The 16651-nt window shown below is 36.8% G+C and overlaps 1 protein-coding gene across 4 annotated transcripts; it reads left to right on the forward strand.

Annotated features, from left to right (window-relative positions):
• The first annotated feature begins 1683 nt into the window (after positions 1-1683).
• On the forward strand, positions 1684-15561 carry LOC107045156 (inositol polyphosphate 5-phosphatase E). 4 transcript variants are annotated; one of them, XR_001461415.1, is made up of 7 exons: positions 4902-5817; positions 8591-8903; positions 9720-10282; positions 10956-11424; positions 11534-11644; positions 13792-13940; positions 15462-15561. XR_001461415.1 is itself a non-coding variant. In XM_015267315.1 (6 exons), the coding sequence occupies exons 1-6, from the start codon at positions 2341-2343 to the stop codon at positions 13799-13801; spliced, it is 1926 nt and encodes a 641-aa protein (XP_015122801.1). In that variant the 5' UTR covers positions 1684-2340; the 3' UTR covers positions 13802-15545. The 4 variants fall into 4 exon arrangements, 3 of the variants coding, with proteins under 3 accessions (XP_015122801.1, XP_028982431.1, XP_015122800.1); XM_015267315.1 differs by lacking the exon at positions 4902-5817 and adding an exon at positions 1684-2800 and having other exon boundaries at positions 13792-15545; XM_029126598.1 differs by having other exon boundaries at positions 13792-15545.
• Positions 15562-16651: the final 1090 nt, after the last annotated feature.

The following is a 16651-nucleotide window of genomic DNA, read 5'->3' on the forward strand; positions in this document are numbered from 1 at the left end:
ACGTAATCCGCGAGCGAAGTAAAATTCATAAAAAGTGTGAGTCGCAACTGAAATTGTACGAATCGTCACGTAAATTCTACAATTTGTTTCGTAAAAATTAACCAACCGTCTGATGACTCACCGCTGTGGGGACAAGTCGTTCCGTAATTTTTCCCCAACGATTGAGAAATCTTACGGAACGGAACGTAGAAATAACTCGCCAGCTTCACAAAAATTGTTGAACGTTCAAGAATTTTTTATTTTGGAGGCACAATAAGTCGGCAAGTTTCTGTAAGATTTTATTTCATCGGGAAAAATTACGTGACAATTTCGTACTTTGTTCGGTGATGAACCTGAAAATTCACTGAACGTTTCAGATTTCTTCTCTTCCATTCCTATAAAAATTATTCAACAATTTTGCAGAAAAATCCCTCGTGCTTCGCCCTTGGGATTTCAAATCTGCAAAATTTGACACTATCGGAAAATATCCAATACTTTTGAAGCACTAGTGATATTAATACTGAATATCTCCGAATCTATAGAAAATACCGAAATTTCCATTCAAACCTTTTTTGTAGCTCCAACTCTCCCCTACAAAAAACATCTGAACAAAAATTTCGCCATCTCCTCGAGACACCTCGCTATTTCCCAAAAACTGATTTCGCATTTCGCCATTTCATCCCGAATTCTCCATAGTAAACAATTAAAAAATTTATAAAAATATGTAGGGGAGGGTGGGGTAAAATGGACACTTTAGACTTTTTAAAAATTATTCATAACTCAGAAACAAATTTATCAATTGAGCTCACTCTAGGCTCGCCACAAAGGGAAAGAATTGTTCTTTATATTGAAAAAAAAAATTATAAAATTGTATCAACATTTCAACCCCTCAATAACAGTTTAAAAAAAGTCAAAAGTGTCCGTTTTACCCCAACCTCCCCTATTCTAAGGAGTCAAGATGCAATCATAATTCACCCCCGCCACCTCTAGACTGCCCCCATAAATCCCTCCAATACTTTCGAAGTACTAGTGATATTAATACCGAATATCTCCGAATCTATAGAAAATACCGAAATTCCCATTTAAACCTTTTTTGTAGCTCCAACTCTCCCCTGCAAAAAACATCTGAACAAAAATTTCGCCATCTCCTCGAGACACCTCGCTATTTCCCAAAAACTGATTTCCATCCGAAATCGACATTTCCCATTTCGCCATTTCATCCCGAATCCTCCATAGAAAACAATTAAAAAATTTATAAAAATCTGTAGGGGAGGGTGGGGTAAAATGGACACTTTAGACTTCTTTAAAAATATTCATAACTCAGAAACAAATTTATCAATTGAGCTCAGTTTAGGCTCGCCACAAAGGGAAAGAATTGTTCTTTACATTGAAAAAAAAAATTATAAAATTTTATCAACATTTCAACCCCTCAATAACAGTTTAAAAAAAGTCAAAAGTGTCCGTTTTACCCCAACCTCCCCTATTCTAAGGAGTCAAGATGCATTCATAATGACCCCCGCCACACCTAGACTGCCCCCATAAATCCCTTCAACAATAAACCTAAAAGTTTCACCCTGACATCGACGTTTTGCCTATTGTCTGATTTCTCACATAATTGAATATTTTTTTTTATCGGAATGCGCAGTACCACGTGCGCAGTGCAGCCCTGTGCGAATGGCGAAGTGTGTCCACGACCCGAATCACCCTTATCCACTCCTTCAAATGCGGGTGACAATGACCGATGTCTTGAAATTACTGTGATTCCCTAAAACAAAACATTTTCCCTAATTCCGCTGAAATCCGGGGAAAAATGGAGGCAGGAGTGAGAGTGAGAGTGTTCAATACTCTTTCACCAGGCTCAAGGCCATGCTAAATAATCCCCAAATAAGTGATAAATGAATAATTAGCAGAATGTGAATTTATATTAATCGAGAGATGAAGTGAGTGAGTCTAGTCCCCTCGTGACCCTTTGATTACGACCTAAAACGTACCAACTAAACAAAATAACTTGATAAATTAGGAAAAAAATAATTAATCCGAGTTAAATGTCAATTTGTGGGTGATGGGTTATGTGAGAGACCCTGTTCCGTGGCCTGAAGCCTTCGATACTCATAATAAAAAAGGGAATTGACTGAAAAGAAAATTAATGGGGAGAATCAATCGATTCCGTTAATCCGGTGCTTAATAATTAATCTAGTCAGAGTTGCTGAAGGGGTTGAAACCCAAACTTTCCTCCACAGAACCAATGAACACCTAGAACTGAAAATTTAATAAAAATGATATTAATATTTTAAACTTATTTTATTATTAGCTAGAGGTGGTGAACAAATTAATTAATGGAAAATAAAATAATTATTAATTATGGAGCATAGTGATCCCGGTGGGGTATCGAAAGCCGAAATCTCCCCGCGTCTCAAGCAGAAGAAGAAATCCCTCTGTCAAATTTTAATGAATAAGAAAACAAGGGTCGGTTGTATGGAGGTGTCGTACAAGGATTCAGAGTCTCACGATACTTCGAAAATTGAGAACTCTCAGACTTCTCACACGAGCACAAAATTATCCCTCTGCTGTGCGATGACCGAGAGGAGTAGAACACCCCCACAGAGCATGAGTGCAACCAGGTTGTCACCGACGTTGAGTCGAGCATCGGTTAAATCTGAAATAGCCTCGATCAATGGAAATTGCCGGGCTAGTGCTATCATCGAGAGGAATGAACAGGTGCCGGTGGTCAAAATGAGGGGGAGTAAGTGTTGTCATGAGTGCGGGGTCAGGAGGAGTAATACGACTGGGAAGGAGCATCGGAAGAGTGCTTACACCGATGGTGAGTTCAGAATTCATTTGCACGCGAGAAAAAATTTCAGTGAAAAACCCAACGAAGTCGATTGAACTTTTATGCGCTGGGAAGAAAACATTTTCATTTTCAGGAACATGCACGGAGAGAAATTTTATAGAAAAATTCTAATACGGGGAAAAATTCACGTTTTCACTTCGCGCCTCATTTCCCGTGCTAGCGCGAGAATTTTTCTAAAAAATTTCTCTCCGTGTCTCTGATTTTCAGGGAGCCGTTCTCCAATTTTTAGTTTTTCCATTATGCGATTTTCAGAAATTGCAGAGACAGAAAAACCTTGGAAAAATGTCCAACGTGTATAATTCTTATCTAATCTACTCATCGTGTCATTTTTCTTCTCACTACTTTTACATAGATAACGTTATCCAATGACATGTATTGTTGATTATTTTCACTCACTACACGGAGATAAATTTTCTAGGAAAATTCTAGTACGAGTACTGGAAAAAATCACAATCCACCGGCTGTGGAAAATTCTAGTGCTGTTAAATTTCAGGGGATTTCTGTGAAATTTTCACAGAAATACGGGGAAAATTTCAAATAAAGAGTTTAATTTGTTCAATTTTTGTCGAAGAGTTTAAGTCTTAAACGTCTTGAGTTGAGTAATGCTTACTATGGAACAGTAATGCTTACTATGTTCCATAGTAATGGTTACTATGTTCCATAGTAAGCATTACTATGTTCCATAGTAATGGTTACTATGTTCCATAGTAATGGTTACTATGTTCCATAGTAATGGTTACTATGTTCCATAGTAATGGTTACTATGTTCCATAGTAATGGTTACTATGTTCCATAGTAATGGTTACTATGTTCCATAGTAATGGTTACTATGTTCCATAGTAATGGTTACTATGTTCCATAGTAATGGTTACTATGTTCCATAGTAATGGTTACTATGTTCCATAGTAATGGTTACTATGTTCCATAGTAATGGTTACTATGTTCCATAGTAATGGTTACTATGTTCCATAGTAATGGTTACTATGTTCCATAGTAATGGTTACTATGTTCCATAGTAATGGTTACTATGTTCCATAGTAATGGTTACTATGTTCCATAGTAATGGTTACTATGTTCCATAGTAATGGTTACTATGTTCCATAGTAATGGTTACTATGTTCCATAGTAATGGTTACTATGTTCCATAGTAATGGTTACTATGTTCCATAGTAATGGTTACTATGTTCCATAGTAATGGTTACTATGTTCCATAGTAATGGTTACTATGTTCCATAGTAATGGTTACTATGTTCCATAGTAATGGTTACTATGTTCCATAGTAATGGTTACTATGTTCCATAGTAATGCTTACTATGTTCCATAGTGATGCTTACTATGAACAAAAAAAACTACTGTGTTCCATAGTAATGCTTACTATGTAAGCACTACTATGTAATTATTATGTAAGCATTACTATGGAACACAGTAACCATTACTATGGAACACAGTAAGCATTACTATGGAACATAGTAAGCATTACTATGGAACATAGTAACTATTATCATGGACTATAGTAAGCATTAACATATGTGGCATAGTAAGCACTACCATGCGACAGTAAGGATTACCATCTAGGGATAGTTGAAACCCCTTTCACTATACTACCAAGTAATCCCTCCCATGGCCATGCTAATATTTACTATTTAATTCTCTGCGTGCACCACGGCGGGAGGGGTCTCAAAAAATGGCAGAAAAATAGCTTACCCAATACTTGACTGACCCCCAAGTTATAATAGACTCATTAAATCAAGTTATATAAATCAGTCAATACTATATTCACCCAGCGAGAAAAATCAACAAAAGCGAATAAATCCCACTCGCCTATGCAATCTATTTCAATATTCCTCCTAAATCACACAATGCAAATCGCGCAATATTCCAGCGATAGGATGGAAAAATCAAGGCCACTGACACATGCTCAATCAGAGACGATAGATTTTCTTCATGAATAATACTAGAGGATGCGTACATGGCAACACTAGGATAATCGATCAGTGTGTGGGTGCCTCCTCCCTCCGCCTGAAACGCACTTGAAGATCGCGAGCGTGCATCGGTCAGTCGGTGGCTCAACGCGGGCCGTTCAAGTTCGATGACAGAACGCCTTATTTCAACTCGAATAAAATAAACTGCCTACCACTATCTCCCAACTAAATCGCCCCAACTAAACTAATTATTCGTAATGTCCGAGGAAAGTCCGAAGCGAAGGCACAAGAAAAAATCATTTTTCTACAAAGTGTCGAGGGCCTTCGGGGGTAGAAGACGCAGTAAAAATCGTAATGACTCGTTATCCTCAGAGAGTGATGAGGACATGTCGCAGAGTAATTCGGCATCGAAGGGGTCCACACCATGTGGCTCCCCTTCTAAACCAACAATTACTGACAGGACTAGAGTAAACAAAGCTGAAACAGCTGTTTGCTCGGCTGATCTTACGTCAAACACCCACCATCCGGGGAAACATTCGAAAATCTCAGGACATGGAGAGCATAATTTCGAAGATAATCGCGAAAATATACCGTTCATGGACGGTAAACCCAGTGATTCGGGTAATTTGAGGTTATCCAATACCAACGACACACCCACACGTGCGCAAAGTAGTTCTGATCGGTATTTGGAGTTGAAGAATGCGTTTCTGGAGACGTCAGTGAAAATGCAGAACTCGAAAGTGATTTCTGCCGGGGATGTTGGGGAGATGATAGCCCCAGTGGGTGCGGAAATTAAAGCTAGTAATAAGTTGATAACAAAGGAGAGAAAACACCTGGGTCAGGGGCATATTTCGGACAGCGACGAGTCAGATACGACGGAATCAATACATTCGGATGATGACTCGGTGGATAGTGAGGAGGAGATTAATATCAAGGATCTTTATTTTACAACTGGAAAGTACATAACTTATTTCTTCCTGGAGATGGAGAGACAGCATTACAATCCGCAGGAGGAGAAGTACAGCTATATTCACTATCACGGGGCTGGGGAGACGTGCAAAAAAGGTATTCCGTGCCGAATTCAGTAGTGAAGTGGAAAACGGTTCAAATCGACCCATCTTCCAGTTGAGTTTTTGAGGAATATTTCCGAATCTAAGCGAGATAGCGAAATTTTCGTAATTACATTTGTTGCAGCTCCCAATCGGCTCTACAAAAAAGGTTCAAAAAATATTTTGCTATCTCCCTTAGATTTCGAGATATTCGTTGAAAACTGGTCAATAGTCAAAATTGACTTGTACCGTTGTACCACTTCGCTGCAAGGAATGCGAAAATGTGGTTGATTTAATGCTTCTTAACAATGATGAAGGTGTGATGGGCAGCAACTGCGGGCTAAATAAAGATACGTACATGTACAATTGATCGATGCAGTGACCTTGGTGTGACTTCATTGCAACACTTGATAATAGTATGAAACTAAAGGCACGAATTCTTTGATGGAGACCCGCTGCATTCGTTATTGTCTATTCTTGACTTTGGTATCTTTGAAGGATTCTCTAGGTTGTTATGATAATAGGAAAAGTTATGTTTGACGTTTTTTTGATGGAAATTTTTTAGGGTTCAGGTCTTCGTGAACTTTCAGGCTTTCTTCGTTGCAAATGCTTCGATTGATATTTTAATTTTGAGGATTAAATTCAATTGGAAATGCACTGTATTCTTGAAGGGTTTAATCTTATTGGAAATTATTAAATTTTATCAATTTTCTAATTGATTGTTGGTAGAAAAAATTCACTGTATTTGCACTTTTTTCTTCGGAATGTTGTTCAAACCTCAGGACGCAAAATTTTGGCTACGAAGCTGAATTTAGCAGAATATTCGTCAGCAGAAAATTCAATGCAGGAGATATTTAAGTGTAAGAGAGTCAAATGATCATATGTACAAATGGTTTTTAAGTGCGAAAGAGTTTGTACATTACTTATAAACATTTGTACATCCTTAGCTTCGCCTACGACAAATCTTCTTGTGTCGAATCTTTCGCTTGTTTCAGCTTCCTGTGTTGGCTTGAACTATAAAGTACCTTTTTACGGAAGTTTCAATAATTCTTCATCATTTCGCAATTATTTATACGGAATTATCCAAGTATGAGACCAAGAAATCGTGTGCAGTCCATCAAAGTGATGAACAATTAATTCGTTAATCAGCCTCATTGATGTTATTTGATGAAATTTCAATTGCATTGGCAGTATTTTTAATGATGAAATATTCCCGTTAATGATAAATTCGAAGGTCGTCGGATACAGCCTAGCTTCAGGCCTAGAGATGCAAATGCGCCACATGACCCGTCATATGACGTTCACATCGAGGCATTTATGATGGATGTCACGATTCCCCTCTCCCCCCTCTATGACTGTCACAATTTGTCAAAAGAATACAACAGTCTCTTTTCATCTATATTAGAATAGGATAGATCCAACTTCATTTTTCCTTCAGCAATTTTTATTTCAATTCATGTCGTATTAGCCTGATGTGCATTTTGAAATGAAAATCGCGATCATTTTTCATCTTTATCCACGAAATGTTTTATTTATTCATTTCTTTCCTACTACCCTTACGGGTTTGTAAGCTCCCCTTTTTCGCCTGCTGGAGTTTTTTTATTCGCGTTGTTGGACAGTCCTCGCATTTGGCTCGAATGCCAACACCACGCGAGTAAAAAACTCCATGGCAGTCGTCCTGAAATATACTATTTCTCATAAGATGGAAAAATCGAGTTCGGGAGGATCCATAATTCCGTTTGGCCTATGCCTCGTGTGTTGGAAGCTCGCATTTCATTATTTATTATCTCCTAAAGAGATAATGTAGTACAGCATAATGCAGTAGTTAGCATTTTTTAATAACTGGAGACTATTATAAACATTATCCATGAAAAACATGCGGACAATCTTAAGAAATACGTATTTTCTACCTTAACTCCGAGAAAAGGGACTCTACTAGAAGCCACCAGAACACTTTTCTCGTTGCTGGTTCAATTTATAACAAAACTCTCACCTCATATTTTCAAGAAATTGACAATTCAGTAGCGAAGCGCAAACTGGGTCAAGTCGATTTGGACTATTGGCCAGTTTTTGACAAATATCTCGGAATCTAAAAGAGATAGAAAAATTTTCACTATGACCTTTTCTGTAGATCCAATTAAGGTTTATAAAAAAGGTCATGAGAAAAATTTTGCTATCTGTCTCAGATTCCGAGATATTCATCAAAAACTGGCCAAAAGTCGAACTCGACTTAACCCGGTTTACCGCTTCGCTACTGAATTATCGAGTTAAGTGATTGAATTCAATGCCGAGTCAAATTTTGGTTGGAGATGAAGTTAATTTACACCCGAAATATTTGCTGACTTTCGAAAATAAATATTGAAACATGTCTTCTGGAGCTCGCTGGGACTGTTAATTTTTCTCTAAAATCACAGGTTATTGCGATAATCCTTACAACATTCAACAAAACGTCCATTGTCGTCTTGTTCCGTTACATTAGGAACTTCACTACTGCGGTGACTTCTGAAATCTTGATTTCCGAACTCTCAAGGATATTTTTACTCATGAATTACCATAACCCGGTCAATTGGAATCAAGTGCTTTAACAACTGGTGTTATGTCACACGATTATTTCCATCATTCCTGCGCGAAGGCTGCGGAAAATTAATTCACTAATTGAGTGTTTCATTTGTCTACCCCTTCCCCGCAAGAGTACACGAATATCAACTTACTGCCATTCATTGCAATAACACATAAAATTTTTGACGAATGGTTTGTCATTAATTTCTTATCTCTCTCGTTATGTCCAGGAGAACAGTCGTCCTCGGATTCAGCCTCCCCCAACATTTCCATGCAGATGAAGCACAAGTTGTTGCACAGAAGATCAGTAGATAATATCGTCGTAAATTCACCGTCAACTTCGTTAGAACATTCCAGTCCCGAGTCAGTGAAGAGTGTACCGATACGATTAAAACCGAGATCAACGTCTCACGATGCAATTGCCAGGAAGAAAGATCGTCTTTTACATCATGAAGGAGCTGCATCAATGGACAGTCTGGCCAAGCAGGCGTTACTAGCTGCACAAGTTCTCAATTTAATTCCCGCCCAGAAAGCTCGGGAAAGGTAATTATCTCCAGTTAATTTCAATAGCATACATACAAAATTACAATACTGTTCATTGTCCAATGCTATCTCAGACCAGGAACACGTTAAATCCAACGATATTATCCACTAATTTAGTAATGGATAATCTTCTTCGAATGAGTTTTTATCACTTTAGGGTCCGGGTGGATTTTCTTTCGAACGTGATCTTGATTGTTTTTTTTATTTTAATAATTTGAAATGATCTCCAATTGCTATTCAGTTTTGCATAGCCCTAGAGTTTCCAAAAACTATTTTTTTTTTAATCGTTATTTTACATCGCTTCGACCCGGTTAGAGTATACTGCGATGATGATCAAGACTTTAAATGGTTAGATCGCACCATTCTACCCGGCCGGGATTTGAACCTGGAACCTTTCGCATGTAAGGCAACGAACTTACCCACTGCGCCGAGCCACCGGGCTCCAAAAATTGTGATTGTACAATTAAAAGAAAAAAAAAAAAAAAAAAAAAAAAAGTTGAACATTGTCAAAGAGCGTTTTTGAATAACAATGGGAAACTAGGGGACTTCGCTCACTGCTCGCTTCGCTAAATTTAGCTTAATAATTCAACAGTAATTATAATTTATGAATACGGCTATCTCTGCCGTGATTATTTTGTTAGTTTCAGCTTGATCATTGTATCATAAAGGTTTGCATGAGGATCGAAATTTTTTACGCGAAAGTAAAAGTTTTTTACTCATTCAGGTGACCGCAATGTCTACCATCTCCTGAATTATCTCCAAAACTCGGTCGAATAATCCCTTCAAGTCAATTAAAAATATTAAAAATCATTAAAGGAATTTCTTACACGGTCGAATCGCCGCGAACTCTCTCCTGGGTCCCCGGGAGCTCGAGAAGGTCCTGCCAAATCGTGAAATCAAGATTTTCGTGGGCACATGGAACATGAATGGCCAAAGTCCCCCGAAAGAATTGAATGACTTCATGTTGCCCTCCGAGATCCAAACGATCCCCGACATCCTGGCGATTGGAACTCAAGAGTCCTGCTCGGAGCGATCAGAATGGGAGGCAGCACTTCAAGAGACACTGGGGCCATCCCACGTGCTGTTGACCAGCACAAGCCTTGGCACACTCCATCTAGCCCTGTTTTTACGCAGGGACCTCGTGTGGTTCTGCTCAGTACCCGAGGAGGACAGCTTCTCTACTAGACCTGGCACCGCCTTCAGGACCAAGGGAGCAGTGGCACTCGCACTCATTATCTTTGGCACTAGTTTCCTATTCGTTACTGCTCATCTTACGGCACATCAGGACAAGGTCAAGGAGAGGGTGCACGACATCAAGAAGATCGTCAGGAATCTCGATTTGCCGAAGGAATTACCGACCAAGCATAGCAAGAGTAAAGGTGAGACGAGTATGTCATTCATTGTGATGGGACTGGTTATGGAAAATACGTGAAACCAGTTTTTTCTTCAATTTTTTAATGATAAAGTTGCATTTTTTTAGTAAAAAATGTCGAAGAGGCTAGATGAATTTCAAATATAATAAATCTGTTGGCCATTCTTTGACCACGATTCAAGCGAAAACGATTGAATGGATTTCAGTGGTATTTTTACTATTACGTAATTTAGGGTCCTCAATCGGCTTTAAGCTATAGATTATCGCGCAAAAAGCAAGAGAGAAATGAAGAAGATGAAGAGGATTAATTCATTTCTCTTCAATTTCTCTAATTAATTCAGTTCTCATTGTGAAAAACTTCGTTGAAACCATTCATTATTCCTGCATTATTATTGAGATAACAATTAATGAAAGTGAGAAACGGTAAGGTTTTGCTATTCTGGCACCCATGGAAAACAATACGCGCGGCCTGTTCTAGTGTCACTAAAAATAAGTGACAAAATCGCTGAATTCCAGAATTTTGCACGCGTCGAATTTCCCAATGGCGAATCCCTAAAAATTCGGGAGATAGATTCCCCAAAAATCAGGGACGGATCCCAGAAAATCAGTGTCGCGTCCCTGAAAATCAAAACTCTAATTCTCCATTATCAATCTCATTTATTCCCTCCAAACAATTGCAGATGTGACACAGAATTTTGATTGTGTCTTCTGGTGTGGAGACTTGAATTTCCGTCTGGCTCAGCCCCGTGAGGAGGTAATCCAGTGGGTGTCAGACGCATGTTTTCCCCAAACGACCCCTGTAAATCTCGGCAAAGATCAACTACGTATGACATTAAACGAGGGCGCAGTATTACGTGGCTTTGAGGAGGCACCAATAACATTTCCACCGACCTACAAATACGATCCTGGTACACAGACATTCGACTCAAGCTCCAAGCAACGTGCACCAGCATACACAGATCGTATTTTATTCAAGGGAAAGGGACACACTCGTGGCTACATGAGACGAGTGAGTCATGATACTTCAAACTCCCATAAAGATGGCAATATCGAGTGTCTGGTGTATGACTCGGTGCCTAGTATTTGCACGTCCGATCATAAACCAGTTTGGGGGGTATTCAAGACAACTGTGAGGCCTGGAATCGATACGTGAGTTTAATCCCTTCATTATCTCTTCATAAATATTCTTGATGGGGAGTTAAACCGTTTGGTTTATGGCTAGGGGCACTCATTTTTCATTTGCCGTGTTTTCTCACAGAATACCACTGGCTGCTGGACTATTCAATCGAGACGTCTACCTCGAGGGAATTAAACGACGTGCAATTGCCATGGGCGACTCGTACAGTTCATCAAAAGTCTGCGCACTACAGTAATAAATCATTTTGCCATCAATTCCACGAGAAAATTTTTTTCAATTATTCATGCCAGAGCTGCACAGAAATTGGGGTCTTGCATAATTTTTTTTTTTCATTGAAGATGACTACACGCACGAAACAATTTTATAGAAAAACCAAGCGAATTCGGTAGACAAGTCTTTTGAAATGATCAATAGATAATATTCTATAGAAAAAGTCAATATAACTCGATTTTTCTAGAAAACTTATTTGATTGAGATATATTCTATAGAATTTTATTGACTCAATTTTTTGAAGTTTTTTCGTTCTTTTTCATTTCTTTTTATCAAGAAAATCAAACAAAAAAACTTGGAAAGTTCTGCGGACAAAAAAATTTAACAGAAAAACCTAGTGAATTCGCTAGAAAATGCTATTAGATTTCTATTGAAATTTCTATTTGTTAAAATTCCATTAAGAAATATTGAATTGAAAAACATTATCGATTCAAATTCTCTACTTTTTTGCCACTGCAATTTTTTTTCTAGTCAGAAAACTTTGAGAAAGGAAATTTTAATGGAAATCATTTCAATTAAAATCTATTGATTCTTTAAGTAAAATATTGTCTATAAAATTTTTCATATGGGATGAGTTATTAATGAAGAACACAAAACGGATAGCTACAGCTTCTAAATCGCTTATTGTCAAGAGAATAAAAAAATATGTAGCCCATAATTTCATCCAAAATTCCAATTCACTGAATTTTTGAAAATGTTTTTCTCACTTTTTACCTCAACGTGCTTTATGTGGCAAGAATGAGAGTAGTAATTAATCTAATGGAAGGAATGCTGGGCTTCAATTGATCTAGTCGAGAAAATAATTCACATTTATTGTGTGAATATCAAAGCTTTACAGATGAATATTCATTTTATTAATACTTCTCGATTTTTTATAGAGTAATTCGAGTGAAGAGCTTTGGATTTTTTAATAGATTTTATTAGATGGAACAATTCATTACTAGGACCTACTGTAATCAGAATATAATACGGGGTATCTTCAACACTTAAAAATTCGGGACAATAAGAATTTGATAATGAAAATTACAGTTCTCCAGAATTTGTTTCTGAATAACTTGATTTTGTGATTTTTACGACGTGAGATTATTCTATGGACCTACTCTGTCTTAATGAGTAATCGTTATTAATGATACCTTGAAGAAAAATGAAAAAACACGTCCAACAGTATTTTGCACTCTCTAAGCTGTAACTTAATGGTTCTAAGTGACTAGCCTCTTAATTGCTAAGATTTAATTCAGATGATTTTGGTAAATTGAAAATTTGTAAGTTTGTGCGTTTACTTGTGGCACCTGCATAGATAAAAATTTTCATGGGATCATGTTATGAGGATCCCGTGGAATGGTCCAATGCAAAATTCAAAAATTCCTTACAGGATTCTTCCAACACGAAGGATTATATAAAGAAAAGGTGCTTACAAAAAAAAGTAGGGTGAACAGGTCAATTTCTAGCGGTTAGTTTCTGGACGATTCCCACTTGCATTGAATATTCCATAAATAAAATGAAAATTGTATGCACCTTTCAATAATATTACTCGTGTACAATCATGTGATCAATTATTTTTTCTATTGATCGACATTTAATAAATAAAAAAAAAGATGGCCGAGCTGTCCAGAAATTAGGGGTCTCGGCTGAATTCAAGTATTTTTTAATTCAATTATTCTTTGTTTTGTTATTTTCTAATTAAAACATTCTTGAAGGTGTGGAAGTCATTATATTCCTTAACCGTCCAGCAATTGGCCTGTTCACCCTATTCTCTGCGATAAATTCTTAAGGAAATTTCTTCTATAGAAAATCTAAATTTCTAAAAAATTTGGGCAATTCCTACAGGCATGTTCTGAATTCTGAAGGAATTTTTCATACATGTGGTGGCAATAAACTCAAATATTTATCGTTTTATTTCTGCACAAGGGTCTTTAGATCATTACAATTATATTCTATTATTCTTCATAAAAATTGATTTATCGGTTACTGAAGTCGCAGTGCGACAAGTTCCTAAAACTATTCCTAAATGGATGGGAGTCAATGAAATAGAGAAAATATTGATGTACAATATACAATACATGGAATATAAATGAATTTCACAGAGATAATTTATGATTATTTTGCAGAGTAACGTAAGCACATGTTTATTAAAGGGACTGTCCTCATTCAACTCAGTAATTCTCTGTGTTACCGAATACTATTTAACGATAAATATAATCAAAATCTCGTCGAATTCACAGATGAGAATATTCTAAAGGATTCTCGATATTTCCAGGTGAGCTGCTTTTCTATAGCTGATAATGAATCCGAAAAATTTGGATATGCATTGAGTAACAGAGTGGTGAAGCAGGATAAGTCAATAGGGAACTTGCATGAAGCTCACTTCTTTCTAGTTCCCCTATTCAGACATTCTTCATAACATATGGATAGCTAAACGGCGAAAATTATGGAGAAATATTGCCTACATGTCTAGAAGACGGTCAGGTAACGCATTATTGGTCGAAAAAAAAAGAGAGTGGGGAGTTGTCGTTCTCCATTGGCCGAGGGGCACCTCAAGATTGGGCTAGGTCGGCCCGAGCCATTCTGTGATTGGTCCAGCACTCGACCGTCTGTGTGATGTCATTAACGATTTCAAAGCGTTTGAAATCTTCAACTTTTAACAATTAATTATTAATTAATGAGCAATATTTCAAACGTTTGTGACTGAAAAATGAATTATTCAGGTCGGAAACTTGAGATTAGAAAATTGAAAATAATTCAAGTTCCCTATTCTAGTTGGAGATAGCTTTTTAGTTTAATCGGAACCAAATTCCCGTTTTTTTTCAAATCATTCTGTCCGATACAAATATCCAGATTGAATATACCAATCATCAACAAGATTCCAAGAGCGTTTCTGGACTCCTTTTCTTTATTCCTTGAAAAAAAAGAGAAAAATTGACGGGGAAACAATTTCCGGGAATTTTTCCATGCGGAGAAAAACTCCGACCACCAAATCGATAAAATGGGCGTTTTTCACGTGGTCGTACATAATTATGTTAATGAAGTCTGAAGAAGATGCATTGAGTTAATGTTACCATTTTTTCTCATATTATACATTAAAGTGAGGTTCAAAAAACCTCACGTTAAATTCAGTTAACGACCATCTCGTCTCAAGTTCTGCATAAAAATTACACCATCTCCTTTCAATCTCAAGATATTAAGTGACGAAATTGACGGTAAACATGAGTTAATTTATCCAGTTTCACCACTCTCTTATCAAATTAAATATTGAAAAATGTTTTGGACAGTTTTCCAAAGGGAAAACCGAAAAAATGGATATAAATAATAGGCTAATATCGAGGCGACGTAAGGGGATCTGCCTTATTACATGCCTTACCGGAAAATGGCAAAGACTTGAGAAATTGTCGCTATGAAATGTTTCTGATTGATGCCAATGTATTTAATCTATAGATTCAAAATTGTTGATATCTTAATCGTTTGATTGAAGAAAAAAATATTACATGGAAATTATTATCGCATAACTGAAATACCAGAAAAGACTCGCAAAAAGTGCTAAATGTACATCAAGTACGAGACTATATCTCTGACTTATTGGTACTCTATTCATTTTTTTAAAATGAATGCACTGTTGTCTACTGTGATACGTAACATTTGATGTATAGCACATGAAATAATGGAGGAAAATTGTGGGAGTTTGAAATTTCGTCGAAGGTCCTAAAAGTAGCCAAATATGAAACAATAATTTATCTCGTCAATACACCAAGCACAGTGGTAAAATAGAATGTTTATATTTCAGGAATTTGAATCGGTACTGCACAAACTTTTCAATAGGATGAAATGTAGAATGTTTCTACTGAAATAAAGAGACTCCATTATCAAATTATCAAATTATTTTGGGAGGAGTGGGACAAGATTGAACATCTTCAAGGAGAGACTAATCATCGATTACAGAACAGACAGAAGTCTTACTTTTGCCTCCGAATGGAAGCGTGCATGAAAGCTTTGTGATCGTTCCAATTTAAGTTCCGGATTTTTTGCGTTATATCGACTCAATATGATCCGAAAAGTCCGAAATAGTATATTATGTCCCGAGAACAGATAAACCGCGAATTTTAACTTCACTTTGTTCGGTATTTGAACGCAGTTCTCGGTATTTGAGGCATAAAAAATTATTTTATGTCCCCAAGTCCATAAAACCGCGATTCTAACATCGATTTCCTCGCTTTGATTAATTGATGGGTTAATTAATAAATTTAATTGATATTATTTTGATATTTTGTTAATTATAAAAATTTAAATTAATTGTTGGGTAGTTTAAATTTTAGGGCATTATTTATTAAATTTATAAAATAATTATTTTTTAATTAAATCGCGGCTTCCGGGCACAGAGACATAAAATATTGTATGCCACACGGCGATAAAACAATTTAAGAAACTCAAAAACATGAGCCCCATACCTCATAAAGAGTAAATTTCACGAGGGTCAAACATTGCAAAAGACCAAAGTCACAAATTATCTCCATTGTGAGAAAGTCAATCTCATTATCTATTGAGCTTTATTGGATTTTCCTCTTTATTATTTGGAGCCCTGGAAAAGTTCAGTTGTCCCTGAAATAGTATATTTCGTAACGAGTGCAAAAAAGTGTTTTTTGGGGAGTGGGAGGTTTATATCACGAGCCGAAGGCGAGTGATATAATCTCACGAGCTAAAAAACATTTTTTCACGAGTTACGAACAATATTTTTCATCACAATGTGCCGAAAATTTCACTTTTCGTCACACCGTGATGAAAAGAACCATTTTGTTCTGAAGCGTTAAAAAAAGCTACCAAAGCAGTTGAATCATTTTGTCATTAAAGAATGCTGAATGAAACAGGTTAATGTGAAGGCAAAAAATGATGACGCGACGAATTCAACAGAGATTAATAAATAATGACATTGACCAACTGAGATCGCAATGAGGTCCCAATTGAAAATTTCACAAACAT

Source organism: Diachasma alloeum, unplaced genomic scaffold, assembly GCF_001412515.2.
Source record: "Diachasma alloeum isolate Michigan unplaced genomic scaffold, Dall2.0 Dall_scaffold_00879, whole genome shotgun sequence".
In the NCBI taxonomy this organism is placed as follows: Eukaryota; Metazoa; Arthropoda; class Insecta; order Hymenoptera; family Braconidae; genus Diachasma; species Diachasma alloeum.

Bases quoted from the DNA above. Each gene is read 5' to 3' on its own strand.
- LOC107045156 (XM_029126598.1), top strand. From the start codon at position 5,010: ATGTCCGAGGAAAGTCCGAAGCGAAGGCACAAGAAAAAATCATTTTTC. The intron at 5,818-8,590 runs GTATTCCGTGCC...CGTTATGTCCAG, and splicing joins TGGGGAGACGTGCAAAAAAG to GAGAACAGTCGTCCTCGGAT. The intron at 11,425-11,533 runs GTGAGTTTAATC...GTTTTCTCACAG, and splicing joins GTGAGGCCTGGAATCGATAC to AATACCACTGGCTGCTGGAC.